Raw genomic sequence first — 20,388 nt, 5'->3', positions numbered from 1 at the left:
GTTATGGGAATTGTCTTCAGTGTCTATGAATAAATCCACTTTGCACCGCGTCATTTTTTCCTCCACCTCCGGGGATCAGTTCACTATCACATCGCAACGAGATTCAACGATCAGTTCAAACACTATCCAGCTGCTTCTTGGCTAAACGGTCTCCTTTTTCTTACCTTCTCCAACTGCGTTTGTCCTTTTGAAGACATCACGTATGCTGCAAAGAGCCTGGATGACCAGATGTTTTTCTTTCCTTCACTCTCGCCACTCACATGTCACAGGTGTACCTCATTTAAGGCTCCTCCCATACCCTCACCACAGGTCCACACCGCTTCTCTTCCTATCAGCACTTTACTTGAGCCCTGCCACATCTGGGACCTGTTAGTTATCAATGAAAAGGCCAGCACTGCATCTGCTTGCGTTTTTCACCTCATTTGGAGTCTTTGCACTCAAACTATCCTGCAGAGTGCAGGACAGACTGACTGAAGCTATGTCCCAGCAGAGACCCCGCCATTAAATTCTACACAGCCCCTTATTGTTTTCTTAAATGTTAGTGAGACGCGTCTTCATCTTGGCATCAGCGCTAAAGAATAAAATGTGTGATAGAGGATCTCATGGCTAGGCAATGATCCTGCAGCTCCTCTGAGCCCACGACTGGCTGAGTGATAATTGGATCATAAGGCAGTAATCTGGCTCAGCGGGTAAATACCAACCACATTAACAGCGTCCCTGCTCGTCAGTACTGGCAGGAGGTGAGGCTACTGTCTGTCTGAAGTCACTGGGGAGAGAAGTGACCTCCGGGGAAACGTCTCGCAGGAGGCTGGAGTCCTGCTGGTCTGTAAGGACATGATGGAGTCTCATGTTGGCGCCTGTGTTGATGTGAGGTCAGTAGAACGGAACAGACGATGGACGGTGACGCACAAGTCAGTAAGAAATTGTTCTTAACTAGTTACGAGTAAAAGTATTGAAGTTAGTTTAATAGTTATGACCAAAGAAAAAAAGAAAAAGCAACAAGTTAGCTGGGAAAGCTAATCTTGTGTCTCCTTTTAATTTCTTTAGATTGAGTTTATCTCATGTGTTCCTCATAGCTGGGCTGACAGCACTGTGTACTCAATCTAATGACTGATAGAGGAAGCAGCCAAACAGCTGATAACCCACAACCGACAGATTTCAGAGCTTCATCTCACTTTTACATCAACGAAGCGAGGCATTCGTCACAATTCTACATGAAACAACCGATGAAACTCTGCATCCACCCGCTCGGTGCAGAGTTGCTGCAGCCTGTGCTCCACAAGAGGCCGTGGTTAAAACTCTGGCTGTCAGCTCAGAATGCACAACAACTTCAGAACGCTGACATGTGTAGAGTCTTTATTAACAGTAACTTTGTGAGCTTCTTTGTATGTGAATCACTTCAGGACTGTAGACCGTTCACACTTGAGTCTCATGGCTGTTGCAAATATATTATAAATTCAACAACTATGCAGAGAAGAAGAAAAACAAATGGATCCCAGAAAAAAGTCTGTATTTAGAATTAAGATTTGCTTCACCGTAGCAGGTGCACCTGCAGCATAATCAGCATCATTTTGATATTTTTGGTTTCCTTCTGACGTTTTAAGCAAAAAATAGGAGATATTGTATCTTTAAAAGAATATGAAAGACACTGACAGGTAGCTCAATTGCAGGGGAAAAAAAAAAAACACAGCCACTGTAAAATTTAGCTGAAAATGTCAAATCCACCGCAAGAGTGTGTCACTGCACCTCAGCCAGCTGAAGTAGAGAAATCAACATGCAGACTCTGACAATGTCGACATTATCCCCGCCGGCTGTATTAAACAGAAATCCCCAATTGTACTGCGTCTACTGTACATTACCAGCAAATCTCCAAGAAAAGGAGAGCGTGCACTAAAAATAGCAGCTCGTTTAAAGGGGAGACGATTAGGTCTGCAGACACCTGTTCATTCTCCCTCTTCAATAAATGCCAGGAGAAGTGCTACTTCTCCACCTCGGAGGGGATTAGGGGCAGGGGATGGAGTGCTGATAACTTCCTCTGGCACAGGGCGCTGGCACAGCGTGATAGGCCGGGGCAGGAGGGACGGCGAGAGGGCAGACACCTCAGTGTGGACGGGGGTTGGCCAGTTACCACAGCTGGGCTTTAGAAAGCACAGATAGGATTGAATCCACGGGGCACGCTCATCAGAATAGGCAATCTAACAGCAAGCAAGCCAGACCTCCTGACCAAGAACTAATATTCAGATTGTCAAACAGGACTTGGCAAGAGCAAGTTGAGTTTTTTTTTGTTTTTTTTTTTCCCTGAGCAACGGGGAAGTGGCTAATCTGCTGCCAAATATAACTAAAATCCATCTGTTTCCTTAGATTACCTGCCAGGATTCAATTGAGCTGCTCCATATCTTCCCTTCTGAGAGATTTCCAAGTGGCAAAGAGTCAGCTAATCACCCAGCAGCCCACACATTCACAAGTGTATTTCCATGCGAGAGCTTACAGGAAACATATGTACGATATTCACTTTCACGCGGCCATTTTATCATTCATGGAACATGTGGCAGTGATATGAGCAATGTTTAGTCAGTGGTGGCGGCGGTGATGCATCATGTTTGTCTCCTTGCGCATATGTACTTGTTTGCAGTGGCGAAGGTGTGTGCACCAACGTGTTCCCAGAGCGTGATCCCTCGGCCGCTTCGCCTGTCAGCCCACTTTATTCGTCCTGACACAGATAGGTTTTTATTCTGTCAGCCATCAGCACTTTCGTGGCAGCTGACATTGTCCCACGCCAACGTCACAAGCCCTCGCGAGCGCGGCCCAATAGCTCCACTGGGAATATATACGAGAAACTCAACCTCACAGCGGGCCAGGTCGACGCTGCCCAGTGCAGTGACTCAATCTCAAGAAAAGCACAACTCAAAGTGATTCCTTCTGTCAAAATTATTTCCGGCTTTCTGATTGGCCAAAGACAAGTTTTGAGGTTTTTCTGCTGATGAACTGAAGAAAAAAATTTTCTTTGCTCCATCAGCTTGAATTCCCATGATTCATTTCAAAGTGCAAAGTTTCACTGTGCATAACTAAGATCAACTGTCCGTCCAGTGTTTTATAACACTTCATTCAACTCAGGTTTGAGGCGTGCTGGAGCCCGTCCCAGCTGACTTTGGGTGAAGGCACAGTTCACGCTAGGCAAGTTCACTTTCACACTGAGAGGCTCACCAATGAGTACCTGAAGAAACCCCACTCACTGTGAGAACATGCAAACTCCTCGCCAGAAATGCTTCCAAGCCCAACCAGCAATCAGATCAGGTAAAGCGAGAGTAATAACCATTCCATTGACCACTAAACAAACCCAATGTGTATCAATTATTTCCAGAAAAATATCATGCACTCTAAACACTCTAGCACTCTATTAATTGATAAAGCCACTGATTGCAAGTAACAATTTGAAGTTGATGAACCTGAAAGTCACATTTGGAGACTGGAAATCAAATTCCATCAGCAAATATTCGAAATCATTCAGGTTTACTGAATTTTAAATGCTGTCAAGTACTCCGTTTGTTGTCGACCATACTTAAGTTTACAATCACCAGCTTATTGGGCTCCTCAGTCTGAGGTGCATGTTTTCCCTGTGCATGCTCTTAATTTCCTCCAACCATTCAAAAACATGTATTTAAGGTTCATGTGTTACTTTAAAATTGCCCATTGGTGTGAATATTATGTCATATAATATAACCTTTTATTGAGCAAATGACCATATTTGCTGCAACTTCCCACTTTCTTCCTTTCTCTGCAACATTAACAATTCTAAATTGACTCCATTCACAAAACATGAACCCACAGTTGTCCTGAATGAAAAGAATGTGTCACTCACTTCACAAATCATACAGTCAATATGAGAAAGCTTGAGCATCATTCTTACAGTATACCTCCAGACGGCTAAACTAAACCTAAACACATCCTAACTCATACCTCATTAACCAGAACACAAAAACACTTTATTCTTTCTAACTCTCCCTTTCCTGTTGACATCGTTTACACCATCCGTACCTGATACCACCGTTCTATTACAATCTTTGTGCATTACTGTGGTAACAGTCAATGAAGACATCCTGGATGGTTGTCCTTGTCATAGTTTGTTTTTTTGCACTTCAGTAATCATTTGTGGACTCTTCATTGTAACATTAATGATTGTTGATTGAAAAAAAGAAAAAATAGAATCTCTTTTCCTTCTCTTTTTGTCATGAATACGAAGGGGGTGTTGGATGGCAATAATTAACTCATAATGTCATCTCTTGATCAAATGTGCTCATCCTGTACCCTGCTGTCTCTCAGTATACACATGGTGTTTTGTGTTTATTGTGTGTTTGCCTTTTTTACATTTTGTTGAAAAGAAAGTAATACAAATCAGACATGTATCTCAATTACAGACTTTCTCAATCTGATTTAAGTCAGTTTAACAAATGTCAGGTGATTTTATCATATAAATGACCTATAACGGTATTTCGAATATTATTTTTTCAACTAATCGAGGGTTGAACTTTTTAAGTGCAGTATCAGTGCACCATAAAAGGTTAAGACGCTGCTACTCTGACAATCATTCAACTCAAGATACAACACAAATGTGTTGCTTTTACTTCTTTTGGGCTGTTGCATTATAGAAATGAGGTCTGATCAATTAAAAACCATCAAGCTCATCAGACTGTGTTGTCATTTTACTGGCAAACATACGCAACGCTGCTTAAGTAGAACCCGTTCGTTCATTTGATGTTGAATGACAGGATGTGTCAGGTTTGATGGCAAAAACAAGAGCCGTTACAAGCATAAATAAAAAACAATTCAAAATCATTATTATTCACTTTACAAATGGCACAATTCAAGGCTCTACTGAAACTCCAATCAGTCGCTTCTTCAAACAGATTGAGAAAAAGCTCTCCGGGATGTTGTTGTTCCTGGATGGGAGCTGGAGGTGGGCTGTACTGAAACTGCAGTCAGCTGTCTGTGTCTCACTGAGGGCTATAATAATAGCCCAGCCATGGCTAACAATAGAGAGGTAATAGATACCGTGCCTATTGTTGGCCGAGCCTGCTCTACTCCTTCCTGTCCCAATTCATCGCAACAGCACGTCACCATTAGCTCGCTTAACTAAACTGTATGTGGTGTACCCGGGCAGACGAGCATGAGGGCAATTTGATATCACCCCTCTGCACACAGGTAACACCCAGCACGCTGCTAAAATATTGCTGCAGATGCCATATGATGTCGGATTGGAGGTGTAGGTTACCCCGTGTCATCATATACCGCACAGGCGAGATGTAGCACCAGCGTAAGGACAGGCGCCCTCGTCACAATCAACAGATGTGAGCACAATACTGTACGAGTTAAATTAACTTGAACTTGATGGCTCTGGACATCTGTCTGCTGGTGGAGAGATCAGTCTCACTGTGGCTGTTGGACAATCCCAAATCAAAGGATTCCCTTGCATTAGCCGCCTCTCTGCACAGATTTAAAAGCAACCAGCCAACAAACCGTCCAAGCAGCCGCCCCCTCGAAGATAAGGCGGCCGGAATCTGCTCGGCGTCTGCGGCAAACACCTCCCTCCCACCCTCATGGCCTCATGCCTGGTGGCTTTAAATGCCTGCATGTCCTGCCCTGAGATATTACTTCAAATGATCGCATTTACGTTTCACAAAGGAGGATTTCCACGCGTCCGCGCCACAACGCTCCTCCCTCCCTCTCGCCCTCCCTTTCGCGGTTCAACCGCTACACATCCAGGCCATCACAGCCATCACCATGGCGATGGCAGCAGTATCTCAGTGGGACGAGTGATATTAAGGGATTAGAGGGAGATCCTCCATCAGACTTCGGTCGAGGAGCACGATCCCAGGATCACACTATCGACTCTCTGTGTCTCCCTCCTGATCAGCGTCAGATGATGGGGATGAAAAAGGCCTCTTTCACTCTCACATTCACTGTGGGTACCGTGGTGCATGCAAGACTACACAAGCCCAGCTACCCGTGATGCACACACACAGATACTGAATCTCTGGAATAATACATTTAAAGCTCCCGCAAAGCCACCTTCAGCCCTAGGCAGAGTGAGCAGCAGTCTATATGTTGTACAGTATGTCCTAGTGGGGGATACACAGTAGTGCCTGTGTGTAGTGCTCAAACAGTGGGCTTATATAAGGGCCAAGGCTGCATTAGTGACGTCACGATAGCGGCTGCTCTTTATCCTCCCTTATTTATGTCAGTCGGCTGCTTCTGTAATCTACCTACAGCGCAGCAGCATCTGCAGCATCTACTGTACATGGAAAGCAGTGTAATTCTGCTAAACATCTGACCTGATGATCCCCGCTGGAAAAACAATAACCTTTTGAGAGTGAGAGGAGCGAATTACGACGCCACATGGGAGCAGCGAGAAGGAAAGCAGGGGAAAATAATAAGACACTCAAGAGCATTTAGAGAGAATATTTTCATTGCGAGTACACAATATGGGTGGAATATTATTTAAAGTAAAGGGCCAACGATATGAGCTGAGCCTGCATGAGCAATTGTAAAGTTTCCCACAATCACTACTCCAATTATTATGTAATAAATTCTACTGTCTGTTGAGTTGTGAGGCCTCTGCAAGGCTTATATGTGTGTCTTACTACCTGTGTGTGTGTGCGTGCGTGCGTGCGTGCGTGCGTGCGTGCGTGCGTGCGTGCGTGCGTGCGTGTGTGCGTGTGTGTGTGTGTGTTCTGCTCATTCAAGACTCAGCTGGTTGAAGCAGGTGCAAGCTGGTGACTCAACCACGTGCGTGCTGCCGAGCCGGTCCTTCAAATGTCCCTTTGTGTGGCCCAAAACGCAACCCCATCCACTGCTTTCTATCTATAAACAAATGAGGCCGGTCCTGTATTTGTCTATACACACACACACACACACACACACACACACACACACACACACACACACACACACACACACACACACACACACACACACACACACACACACACACACACACACACGCACGGGACGGTAAGGACAGATTAGAGCGTCCTGTGTAAACTACCGCCTGTAAATTTATCAGCTCACACACAGAGAAAAGCATCTGGGGTGAGGCATATTAACCATTTAATTGCAAGGTTTCTACTTTCTACGTTCTTCTTTTTTTTTTTTATTACAGTTTTACATTATATTAGATGCATTTCTATTCAGTTTCATACACAATACAGGATCTAAATCTGGGCCTGAATTCTTAACCAGGACTGTGTCCTGTCTGTACCTCTTTATCAAGCTCCACAACAGTAAAACTATTGTGTTTTTATTATTATTATTATTATTATTATTATTATTATTATTATTATCATTATCATTATCATTATCATTATTATTATTATTATTATTATTATTATTATTATTATTAATCAATACTATTTAGATTTAACCTAAAATGTATGAGTTTATTGTCTGGATTAAGTCTAATTTAAGTCAACGTGTCAGAGCTTAGCAGCAGAACCATTCGCTCAATGACGGGATACTTCTTGACATGATCCTGATATAGTGAGATTAACATCTTCAATAGTGCACAGAAAATCAACTGAAACAAGTTAAGGACAAACACATTGAAGCATTTGCTCTGATCCTGACCTAAATTGACAGATTATTTAGGAGTGAGTGATAGTTTGAGATTTGGGTAGAAAATAAACTTTATTGAAAAGTTTGATATTTTGGGAAACATGTCTATTTACTTATTTGACAGTTGTACTTTAAGACTGGTCAATTTAAGTTTTTTTTTTATGCTAAATGTCAGCTTTCACAAATTACAGCACAATATGATCAGAGCACAGATGGACGATGAGTAATAACTGCAACCTGCTTACTACCATTAAACAAAGATTGCAATTAGTACAACCTCTTAATAGCAAGTACTAAACTAGTATTAACTATTGGGTAATGCAAACTAGTCTGATGAATCACAAAAATATGTTAAGATAGAGTAATTTGTATAAAGTCTCTTAAAAATAAGATGCATTTCTGAACTTCCTAACAATCCCCTTCATGTTTTGAATGATCTCAGCATAAAACAAGCTTGGATTTTTTTAAATTTATTTTTTTTTGTCTACTGCAGTAGATGAGTCAGTAAACACTAATCATAATGTCTAAAGTGTTTTCAAGTCCTAAATGTCAAAAAGCAGTCACTAACAAGTTGTTAAATAACACTACAGAGGCTCTTTGGAACAGCCTCACAACAAACACAGACTAATCTGCCTTTAAAGCCTCAATGGATTCATTTTGCTAAACTAATTTTACAAACTTAAACTTTCCTGTTTTGTTTCATGGGGAGTTGCAGCATCTTCCATTGCTCTTTGAGTTTATGCTGCATCAAAGGATATGCACTGGAGGTCCCTGCTCTTATTATCATCAATGTGGCTGAATAAAGGCTAAATAAGACTAAAAATAAATAATGTATGTCTAACTATTTTATTGCATTTACTTTTGAAATCTTGTTTTTCCGCCTGTTTGAGATTTTGAATTATAATCTAATGCTTTTATCTTTGGCAATTGACGTAAAGCACTCTAAATTGTTATGTATAAAGTTGCGTGGCCATGACGGCTTCCTGTTTCAGTGTAAATCTTCTTGCCTCTCTGCCTGTGCCTCCTGGATGTCAAAACGGCTGCAGGCCTTGCTGCCTGGCCACTTACCGGCCACAGCTGAAAGCTGAGTATTTCCACTATAAATAGTCCAACTCCCAGCGTGGAGGGAGGGTGGGGGGGGTGGGGGGGGGGGGGGGGGTCTCACTCTTTGAACGCTGCCAGCTTGAGATGACCTGATGCCATGCTTCACCTTTACTAGTCCACCATTCATCAGACCTGTAAAAGTCTCTCACTTTCTCTCCATCCGGGCGGTTTTGGCGCTGTCCTGCCTCTGGTCCCCTGTCTGTCACGCAAATGTGTAACACCGTCCTTAAATGGTATCGAAATCCTCAACCTGTGCACCATGAAATACAGCTAAGATCCATACCCATACATTTACAGATTAAAAAAAAAAAAAATCTGCAACAAATAGTTAGTCTGCTCGTCTGCATCATCTGGTGGCCAAGAGTGTGTGATCAATTTATCTCCGGTGTATCCTCACGCCACACTGGTTTTGAGGGATACGTTTAACATCATGTTCCTCAGACGCACCAGGCATACCTAGGAGGGTCAAACGCTGTATATCTTCTCTACACTGACCGTGTAAGGGTGGACGGAGACGGTGGATGGGCAATAAAAGTGATATAGTGTTCCCCCCTCTGTGGCTTTCACTATCACGATTCTACTCTCTTTGCTCTTATTTGGCTGAGACTCCTGTTCTACTTTTTTTTATTTTTTTATTTCATTTCCTTTACTCTATGTCTGTTTGTTTAACCACATAACTATTCATTCATATCCATATTTCTTTTTTTATTGTGTCGTTCTCATTGAGGCTAATCCTGCACAGCATGCTGGGAGGCATATGTGACAACAGGCCAGATGTTAGAGAAGTGTTGTTTCCAATCTGTCCTCCTCTGAGAGCATTAGCTGCTGATCAAATACTCTTTCATACGCAGGCAAACAGTGCTTAACTGGTCAAGTTAATCTTATGATGCTTCCATTCCAACATGAAATTGTTCATTTCAAAAGTTGCTCGAGGCCGTCTTGACTAATAATTTAACAAAGTGGGAAAGGAGTCATCCTTTGCTAATATGTAACAACGTATTAAACATCACTTGTGTTAGATCCAGCAAATTTTATTTTTCTTCCACGAAAACGTTTTTCTTATTGTCATGTTTTGCCAAGGGCATTTGAAACTGCACAGCCAGTAGCAGGAAAATCCCTTCAAACTTTGCTTGAGGGATAAGAGCCCAGGAGAGAATAAAACCCATGCTGACGAATGCAGATGTTACTTAGAACAAAGCCAGGAGAGACAATGGGAGCCGGTGCTGTGCTGTGCCACCAAGGAGAACGGCCGGCTACGGGAGATGGCAGGCTGATTGCTCCGTCAATGCGGACGGAGGCTTGTCATATCAGCAGCAAGACTCGATAGCATCGCGGACGTCAATGTCTCTCCTCTCATTTTCTGATGTTCTCTTCTCCTTTGCCGTCCTCTCTCCTCTCCTCGTGCCCCCCTCGTCCATTCTCATTTCCGCTCTTCCATCCTATTCTATCCTGTCCAGTACTTTCTTCTCCCTTTGCTCTTTCCTCCCCTCTTTTAACCCTTCCCAGTGTGTCCCCATGTGTCCTCTCTCTTTCCTTCTGAAGCCATGTTTGTGAAATAACAGAAACATCGCCCCTTTGCTGACCACACCGTGCAATTTCTTGTAACAGATTTGAAAACTGGCACACACTGAACAAGCAGGCATGAGTCTTGATTCTGTCACCTCTTCACCACTTTGGTCAGATTTGTTTTTCAACTTGAAAATGCAACTTGCTGCTTAAAGATAGTCAGTGCTGATCACTTCAGCTATCAGGGGTCATAATGTTATGGCCGATCAGGTTTTTTTCTCAGAATCTCCAATTAACAAACTGCACTGCACACTATTTTCTGAACACCAGTGACAAGACACTTCCTGTCTTAAACCTGAATTTGACACAAGGCACCTTTTAACGTGTTAATCACGTTTCTCTTAAATGCAATATATGTTATTAATTTATTCTGTGCAATAGTCTCTGGTATATTACCAACACCAACATTCACATGGATTTCATTGTGAGACAAATAAAGGATTATCTTATTTCATTGTGAAACTTTTAACCGGTGGTATGTGTATTTATAATCTCTCTATCTATCCTGTCCCTCCTAACTTTAAAAAGCCAATTTAGTTTAACTACCCTACTGAAAAGACATATGTCTCAGAAAACCTGAGCGAATGGAATGCTACCTGGCCGTCATTTGTCCTCCTCTGCATTGGACTGGATATTAACCGCTGCTTTTGTTGGCAGGGTTGCATGGTTTATGCCTGAGGAGTGATTTTTGGTGCGTAGTGGTTTGGATAAAGATTTAAAAATCAGAATGAGCCCTCCAAGTGAAGAGTAAAATATTGCCATTATAATAAGACTTTTGAACATTTGATGTCAGACTTACTTTTGGAGAGAAGCTTGTAGCTCAGTGTTTAACGCAGGACATGAGGTCATAGAATTATGAGATGTGAAAAAACACAGTCATAATAATCAGGATTTTGTTATTGGATATTATAAACACATGTAACAACTGCACAAATGTCCTTCAAATAAAACGATTGCACTGAAGCTGAATGTGTAGTAGCGGATTACTTTCATTCAGGCACTTTCAGGTAGCTGCGGAGGCTGTTGCCTGAAGGAGTCTGAATGGAAGTGTTGAAAGCACTGAAAGGTAAATGCACAAAAGAAGAAATCCTTTGCAGGTGCATATCTACACGGTAATTAAACAGTTACAAGGAGTTAATGGCTGATTCAAAAAAAAAGGCAAATGACCAGGAACCAGCATAGTACAACTTTACAACCATGGCAGTGAAGCTTTTGAGCCACAGGCACGTACATCATTTTATACTGTACTATACTGTATATCATTCTGGCAATGGCGCTAATGTTCTAACTAGAATTCCCATCCAGCTGAGCCAAAGTGCTCCACAGCATGCCAGGCGTCCATAACCAAACCACATTGTTACTTTAATTAGCTTGATGATGTATTCATTTGGCGTGCGTTCTGCTTTACAGAGTCAAGACAACATCCTTTCTCTTCCACTTTCTATCTCTCTCTTCCTCTTCCTCGTTCTGCCTTGGGGAAAGCGATGGGGGATGGGAGACTCTGGAACACTCATGACAGAATCTGCTCTTTGCATGGAAAGGCGAGTGAGCATGGGTGAGTGAGCTAAGGGAGCAAGAGAAAGGCAGAGAGAGAGAGAGAGAGAGAGAGAGAGAGAGAGAGAGAGAGAGAGAGAGAGAGAGAGAGAGAGTGTACTGTATATCGTCCAGTGGGAAGCTACTGAGCATTGCCTCGCCTCATTTCACAACCATAGGTCTCTTGCTTTCTTTTTTTTTCAAATTCAAACCTGCTTTATTGACATGAATATAAATAACAATGTTGACAAAGCAAATGTAACTGTTTTCTGGACAATCCAGATGCAGTCAAAATGTTGACAGGAATGACTCCATATTTCCCTGAACTTCTTTTACTCTGACTGTAACTTTTGGGACCAGTACTGGGTTTGTGTTTGTCACACATTCAGTATTTTAACTTTAATGTTGTTAAAACAAAAACACATTCATTTATAGTCTATCTTGCTGTTCTGGCTTTAAATTATCTTTACACATGTAACAAACTCTCCAATGTATTTCTCTTGGTTGCACTCCTAAAATTTCTATTTCTTTTTCACTTCTCATCGCTTCAACAACCGCCCCAAAAAGGATGTCAGGAGGCAGTTACAGTTGGTCGTTGGGGGCTTCAGCTACTGTACTATCGACAGCACTATACCACTGCTTTTCTCTCATAAGGGTTGAGATCCTATAGCCTCGAGGGACACGGGGCCTCTCTATAGCTCTGACCCCAGCTGGTACACTGAGCTCTCTTTAGCACTATCAGATAGATGATCAGGACTGGTTGGGGCGGAAGGTGAGGTGCGTAAAAGAGGAAACGGAAAAAGGAAATGGGACGTAATCAATAATAGCAAATTCTAGGTCAATGCATTTCATGTTCAAACACCCCGCCCCAACCCGCCCCCCCCACCCCACTGTAGATAGCATAGCTGGTAATATGAAAGCTGAAGACTGAATTCGCCGAAAAGGGAAGTGTTATGAATGTCAGATCAATCAAAGCCTTCAGTTCATGAGACACTAAATCACATTATCTAAACTGAGTTCTGACTTAATTTAGAAATATGGCTGAATTTAAGAGGCATGACAACATTTCCATATGAAGAACAGCTTACTTATCAGCCCACGAAAGCAAGCGTCCAACATGTTCTGTGGAAGTGGAAGGTGCTTCCTGTCCTTTGTGACATGCTTGAATTGTGACACGACATGTGATAGATACCAGACATCAGGCTCAGGTTTTACTTTATATGGCAGCTCAAGGGAAAAAATAAAAGGTAATAATAGATCACAAAGTCGAAGAAGGCTGGGAGGTTGTTGGAGGCATATAACCACAAACCTCCTCCATTCAGGAACCTAATCTTTGTCTCCCAACACAATCCAACAATACAAAATAGGCAAAATCATAATATATATTAGACTTATTCAACTTAATTTACCATTTGTCTTAACCTCGCCAGTGACTGTTGTGGTTTTGTCACCGCCATAATGATCTCAACCACTCATAAAGGACTGATAAGGAACAGAAGTTGTTCATGAATTTAGAGTTAAAATATTTAGGCGGGTGATTAAGAGTGAAAGGATATACCAAACCCCAAACTTCGTCTATGTCAGTGGTTACCTCGAAGAAAAGCTGTGGATCCCCTCTGAGCCAAAACAGCACAGTGACACCAAACACTAGTGAACACATCAACTCTAACCAACATACATGAAATGAAAGGACCAAACACTTTTCTCTAAATTCAAGAATGTGTCTCTAAAATTCTATCATTTCAATCAGCCTCAGAGTAAGCAAAGCCTCGAGTCACGCTATTGATTTCTGACATCTTGCCAAAGGTGGTCCTGGACCCCAGAGTGAGAACCACTGATCTAAGAAGACACCAATGAAAGCATGTGACAAGCAAGTTACGATATGAGCCACACGGCTTAAATATTTTAACCAGAAGAGCGTCATTTTTTTACAAATCCCAAAAGAGAGCCTGCAGGACACAGGGCACTGTTAGTTGTGTGCAATTAAATTGGGGAAGGCCTGGGACCCCAGATACACTGCAGAGGAGCAGACGCCTCAGAGCTCTGAAATAGTTGCATCTCAGTGGGAGTCCCTCTTACAAGACAGTCAGTATAATTAGCGCTGTTGAAGGAGGTCCCTCAACAAATGACACATTCCCGCCGATGCATGAGGTGAACACCACCACAAGGAGGAGAAAGGACTGGGTGGAGCTTATTCCGTGATGCATGGTATGAGGAATTTATTTTTGCTGAAGTCACAATCAGATGGACATAATAAGACTTTTCAGATCGAAATCAAGCTGAGAGAATCTGACTGTTCGGACATCAAGAGACAAAACAACAACGAAGCCATCTGAGGTAAAGGTGTGAGGGAGAAAGTCATGGTTGGGGTGGGGAACATCAAACCGTTTCCCCCACTCACCACTGAGCAGAACCAAACACCCCTGGTGGGCGAGGAGCAGAGAGAAAAGAGAAGTGGAGCCCCGGGCATTTTGTGGGTCACCCCATCACAGGCAGCTGATGCCTGCCTATAGGACTGCACCATGTCTGGGTTGGGTGGGGGCGGGGGTCCCACAACCTTTATTACTGTACCGCTCAGGGATTCACTGAAGCATGGAAAGCTAAGCTCACTGATAGCTCCAGAGGATTCTTTATCATGGAACCAATGCACCTGCAGCCATGCTTAATTGTAGCGAGGACTTAATAGGGAGGAATGCTGGATGATAAACTAAATGGGGCTTTATGGGTGCAGCTTTGATAAGCTTTCAAGGACAGGATTCGAAGAATGAGCTGCAGATGTGTCGAAATGTACTTTTCATTAGAGCAGAACATATATAAATGTTTTTTAATGCAGTCTCACACGTACACGGGCCAGCTAAGAATGAGCAGGCTTGGACAGAGTAGCTAATTACATGCGAGTCAGCAGTGCTGGATTTCCATCCACACACTCTGTAGCACCTCCAGTGAGATGACAGCAAGTTGGCAAGCCCTGCAGCTGGAGGCTCCTCTCCCTCGTCCCCTCTCCTTTCCATCTCTCCATCCTCCCAGGATTCCCTCTGTTAGATTACAGACTTCGACGTTTCAAATCGGCACTTTCCAGAAAAAGCCATCCAACCACACCGCTTGTGGGATTGGACCGTGACTGCGACAGCGCGGATTGCGTGAGCTATAGGCATTGGATGTTGCAGTGTGGGTGTTTGTTTCCGAGGGACACCGCTGGAAAACGCTGTGAACCATCTAATGACAAGTTAATCCGCTGCAGTTGTACCTATGTCAGGGCTGAGCATATTAACGCTGCTTCAGGACACGTTCTGCTGGTGTGATTCATAGGTAAAGAAAGTGGGGATTTACTGTTTTGATGACTCATGATGAGTCACCTCAGATGTATAGACAGAGCACGTTCGAACCTAAACCAATGTGATGTATCTCAATTAAAAAAAAACAGGAAGGAAAGCTCTACTATCAGGCCGTAAAATAGTTTAAACTGTCAGGATGTGTAGAGAAACAGCCTAAAGGTATGAGCCAGCTGATGCACTAATATAGTCCTGCCAATGAGACAAACCGCAAGGTAAAGTCATGCTGGAAACACATTCCGAAGCAAAATTGGATGCAAGCAATTGAAACAAAAGCCCCTTGACCCCCACCAACCCCTGCATTTTGTATCCTTCCTGCTTGCCTTGTCTGTAATCAGAGTTACCTAACATTATGGTGGGACAGTCAGTCACTCAGTCATATCTGTCGCAAAAGCACAGCCACTTCTGCACATGCTCTGTCATGACAAGCCTTTGACATCACCGTCAGACTAAAAGTGACTAAAAGTGACAATCTCCTTTTACCTCAGAGAAAGAGAAATGGGGGGAAACACGCTTCCATTGGGGAAGGCGGGAGGGTGTGTGTGTGGGGTTTTTTTTGGGGGGGGGGGGGGGAGAAAAGGCCTGGATGATTCACACAGCACCACACCGCAGCAGGCTGAGGTAGCCATGTCTTGGAGTACATGAGTCATGTTTATCATGCAGCAGCACTGGACAGGGATTGCACAACCTTCTCCCCATTAAGAATGCCGCCTCGGTGCAAATATTTAACCTGATGATGGGAAAAACAAAAGCCCTAATGCCTCTCAGAAAGCTCCGAGCAGTAGTATCCAGCAGGCACATGCAGCAGCTGCAGCAGCAGCAGCAGCAGTGAACCTGCTCTCCTGGCAGGAAGGTGGAGACACTGAAAGACTGAAACTGCAGCCTGGTGTGCGTGCTGCCTTCACATGACGTGGGAAAAGTGCCTTTTATCCAGCACTGCAAGCATGTGCGCCCGACAAGAAAAATCAACAGGACGGAAAAATTTAAGGCCACCGCCCCGAAAATCCCTCTCTGCTCATTAGCCCGGCTTCCCCGAGTGGCTCGAGTCCCGATTTTAATTAACAACACATCGACTGAGTGTGGATTTTTTTTTGTGTGTGTTTTATAACCAGGTCGAGATGGGACGGAAAGTGCACTTCTCTGCCATAAAGCAGATTTATGGCCCAAACAAACAAAAAAAAATAAAAAATTGAAAAAATAAAAAGAGGTTTAAACGATGTTGGCAGGAACTACTCCGGTCCACCTTAAAAACTAAAACCTCTACAGTGGACAGCGCCGTGGTGCTGAAACAGCTCCGAGCGACATCTGTACACAGGAGGGGGGTGGGGGGGGGGGGGGGGTTGTAAAGGGGGGGGGGGGGGTGGGGGGTATGTACTAAAATCACACACACACACACACACACACACAAATACACATGCAAAGCACCATCGCCGCAAAGGACACCTTAAATGATCTTTCCAGTGTCACATATTGTGTAATCTCGGTGACGCGCGCGGGGAAAGGTTAAGCAATTTGGCGTGCTTTTTTTTTTTTTTTTTCTTTTACGTGAAAATGGCGGCGGCTGCTCGCTCGCTCACCCAGCCCATTAATAGTAGAGTCAGAGCCACAACAAAGTGAGTGCCGCATTAGAAAAGAAGCACAAAATAAAGTAGTTTCTTTACAGTAGGAGGCTGAGGAGGGAGGGAGGATGAGGAAGGAGGGAGGGAGGGAGGGAGGAGGGAGGAGGGGGAGCTGGAGCTCACCTCAGCCCCTCCGTCAAAGCTCCGGATGTCAAGAGGCGACACGACCCCTCCACAAACCCCCACACCGACCCAGAAACAACCCCTTCTTACTTCAACATCGACTGTTCCTTCGCTTCCTCCTTCTTCTGTCGGTCCATGACGCCGAGGATGATCTTCCTCTCCTCCTCGGTGAGGTGGCTGAGGTCCGGCAGCTCCGGCATGGCGCCGGCCGCCGAGGGAGCAGCGGCGGCGGAGGCGGCGGCGGCGGCGGCAGGGCCGGGGCCGCCCCGGGGCCCGTGTGGAGCAGACATCTTTTACACACAGTGGCTGGAAAAAAACCCAAAACAAAACAAAACCATCAAGCAGCAACACAGTCTCGCCCAAACACACACACACACACACACACACACACACACACACACACACACACACACACACACACACACACACACACACACACACACACACACACACACACTGGTCCATGCTACATGTCCTGCTGTCTGTGGGAACCGGCGGCGGGGATTCGCACCGGCGGCTCACAGGCGGCTTGACATCCCGGCTCTCAGCGGCGTCGTGCACAAATCTGCACCGTGCAGCAGAAATAAGGGTGAAAACGTGCATTTCAGAGGCTCCATCGTCCGCCGGTTAAACGCTCATGACGAGCTTACGAAAGCCCACCGAGGGTGCAGGGAGCTGGGGGCGCTGGAGCAGCAGATGGAACAGAGAGGGGAGGGGGGGGGGTCTACAACCTTCAGGTACTTCCAAACACAGCTCCCCCCCCCCCCCCCCCCCCCCAAATCCATCCAGAACTATTAAAGAAAATAAAGGCTTTTTTAAAAAGAAAAGAAAAAGCACAACTCTTGCCTTTTATTTCGCAGTCATGGTAAATCCCGTCTAACCCATCGCTGCCATCCTTTAAAGCGGCTTCACGCGCATGTTTGGGAATAAAAGCTGGCCGCTCCGCTCCGTCCCGGTTTGTTTTCCTCAACCCTCCTCTGCCACGGCGGACAGCTCGCCTTCCTCCAGCTTGGTAATTCTTGGAGATTTCTTAAATGCACAAAAATGGATGCAATGAGAGAGTGAGAGAGAGAGAGAGAGTGAGAGAGATGAGGGGAGGGGGGGTGGTGGTGGCGAGAGGGAGGGAGGAGGAGAGAGTAGAGAGAGAGAGAGAGAGAGAGAGAGAGAGAGAGAGAGAGAGAGAGAGAAGAATCCAGCTCGGAAGAAGAGGCGGAGCGATGGAGACACGTAGAGGAATAAAGCAGCCGGGGAGGACGCTGGATGTTCATTGACAGCAGGCTGGATAGCGGCCGCAAAACGCGGAGTGGACGCAGCTGGAGCGCAGAGGGTGTGGGGGGGGGGGGGGGGGGGCATGCATATTTCATAAGCAGATCATGAGCACTGAGAGGAGAGAGAGAGAGAGAGAGAGAGAGAGAGAGAGAGAGAGAGAGAGAGAGGAGGATAAATAGGGAATATGACTGGTGCCGGTGGCCCGAACTGCAGGTGCGGCTGTGGTTAGGGTCATCGCGCTCAGGGAAGCCCTGAGGAAACACACTGGAGCAAAATGAGGCATGAGGCCGTCTGAACAGACAACACTACCTCAGTCCGGGTTTTGTCAAATGTAAAGCCGCATTGTACAAAGACCCCACCAACAATTTACTTTCAGTTGCTGAAAGTTTACTTAAATAACTCTGAATACTGTAAATAGCGTAAATTGAATACTGTTGAAAGAAAATACTACGACTATATTTTCCCTATCTGCGTCTCCTGTACTTCTATGCGTGTCTATCTATTTATATAGACAAAGTCTATTTTTATCCGAACTGTCTTTAACTGTTAGCTACTGTGATGATTTAATTTCCCCATGTGGGATTAATAAAGTCTGATCTAATCTGTGATCTAATCTAAAATGCGTGATCAATTACTACAACTGCTTGAGTTGTAATCTATTGCAACTGAACACACTGCAAATTATGTGGCATTATCCAAGATTTAAAATAGTATTATTAGACATGATGGATAATTTGGCTTGTTTTAAAAGTTATTTATTTATTAAGATTTCTTATCAAGTAAAACGTTCTCTTCAAATTTGTAACTAAGGAAAAAGTGTTTAAATGCATCAGTTCATATGATCCGTATAAAATATCTACATTCAGAACACACCCTTCACACAAAGTCAATTAAATACATTATTACCTTGGTTTAATAACGTACTAAATCTGCTTTGGTTAAAAATACTTGGTTTAAAGCCAAAATATAATTAATTTTCAGAGTCATTTGTTGTATTTAAGAATCTAACATTTTAAGAATTACAAAAGGCTATTTAAACATCCTGTAAAAATAAGTTCTTTTCAAGTCAAGAACAACACAAAAACTAAGAGAGACTTTTATCAATACACAACAAAACACTATCAGTATTGGTTTTGTAAAAGGTTAGATAAAATCATAAACATTCCCCAGTCAAACTAAGCTAATGAGACTTTATTAATCTCCTTGGGGAAATGACTTTTCCCCACATTGAGCCATTGTATTTCTCAGAGGCAGCGAGCAGCCACATTAGAGCGCTCTGGGGAGCTGACCGGGGTCAAAGGTCTTCCTCAGGTACCCCACAGTGCTGGAGCTGTCCTCTGCGGGAACCTTTTAACCCACCACTGCCCCAAAGAGAAAAAAAATTTTTTTTTGCAAGAAAACAATTACATTTAATTTACTCTATTAAAAATTCAAATGACTTGTCATCCACATTCATTCTTTTTTTTCTACATCTATTTCAACAAATGCCGTCCCGGTGATTAAAGATGCAAACGTTAAAAAAAGATTGACGTGAGCGTGTGTTCAGGACGATCACGTCTTTGTGTTAATCTGATAACCTGCCCAAGATTTATTGTACGTACCACCCTGGCTTTCAGTTGTTGGAGTAAATTTCAACACCTTTGCAACCCTAGTATGCATACTGGTGGATAATGTAAGATTAGAAAACAAAACCCTTCATTATTATGCGCCTCAACATAGTGTCAGGAGGGAATCGACATGGCGAGTTAAGCGTTTAGTTAAAAGTGTTTCAGAGTCTCCTCGTCCACACATGATCAGGATAGCTAAGGGCAAAAAATATTATCAATACGTTTCAACATTACTGCCCAAAAGGTACAATAGGTAAGATTTAAGTAATGCCACTTCTGTTCACTGTGTGGCAGTAGTGAGTTATCGTTCCTCTGAATTTCTGTTGCCAAAAATATATTTCCTATTCTCACTCCTGTGGCAATCTACTACTGCGTCTTCTGTTCTTAAAATCAATGCAGGGCGAGCTGCAGGGTGGCTAACGGCTGTCTGGTGGCAAAAAGCGACGGTACTAGTTTCTCGTTCATGTTTCAGAGAAAGGTTTTAGGGTTTTTTTCCCCCAGTTTTTGACTCAAGAAAATATCACATATGGTACTCATGTAAGACACGACCAAATAATCTCCAGAATAAAGACCGGATGATATTTTCACAAGAAATTTTGATTTGTTTAAAGAATTGAAAACATCGGA

At 43.7% G+C, this 20,388-nt stretch overlaps 1 protein-coding gene across 1 annotated transcript in view; it reads right to left on the bottom strand.

The window, feature by feature from the left end:
- The window catches only part of rims2a (regulating synaptic membrane exocytosis 2a), a 153,849-nt gene extending 135,909 nt beyond the window's left edge, over positions 1-17,940 (bottom strand). Inside the window, exons 1-2 of the mRNA XM_080471055.1 lie at positions 17,732-17,940; positions 16,976-17,191 (exon numbers count right to left, since the gene is read on the bottom strand). Of these exons, the coding sequence (XP_080327181.1) occupies positions 16,976-17,175 (200 nt within the window). The 5' untranslated portion in view covers positions 17,176-17,191; positions 17,732-17,940. The remainder of the gene's footprint in view (positions 1-16,975; positions 17,192-17,731) is intronic.
- Positions 17,941-20,388: the final 2,448 nt, after the last annotated feature.

The sequence above is a fragment of the Lipophrys pholis genome (genome assembly GCF_963383615.2).
Source record: "Lipophrys pholis genome assembly, chromosome: 9".
Lineage (NCBI taxonomy): Eukaryota > Metazoa > Chordata > Actinopteri > Blenniiformes > Blenniidae > Lipophrys > Lipophrys pholis.
Note: the sequence above shows the minus strand (reverse complement) of the source record. Positions and strands in the feature narration are given on the sequence as shown.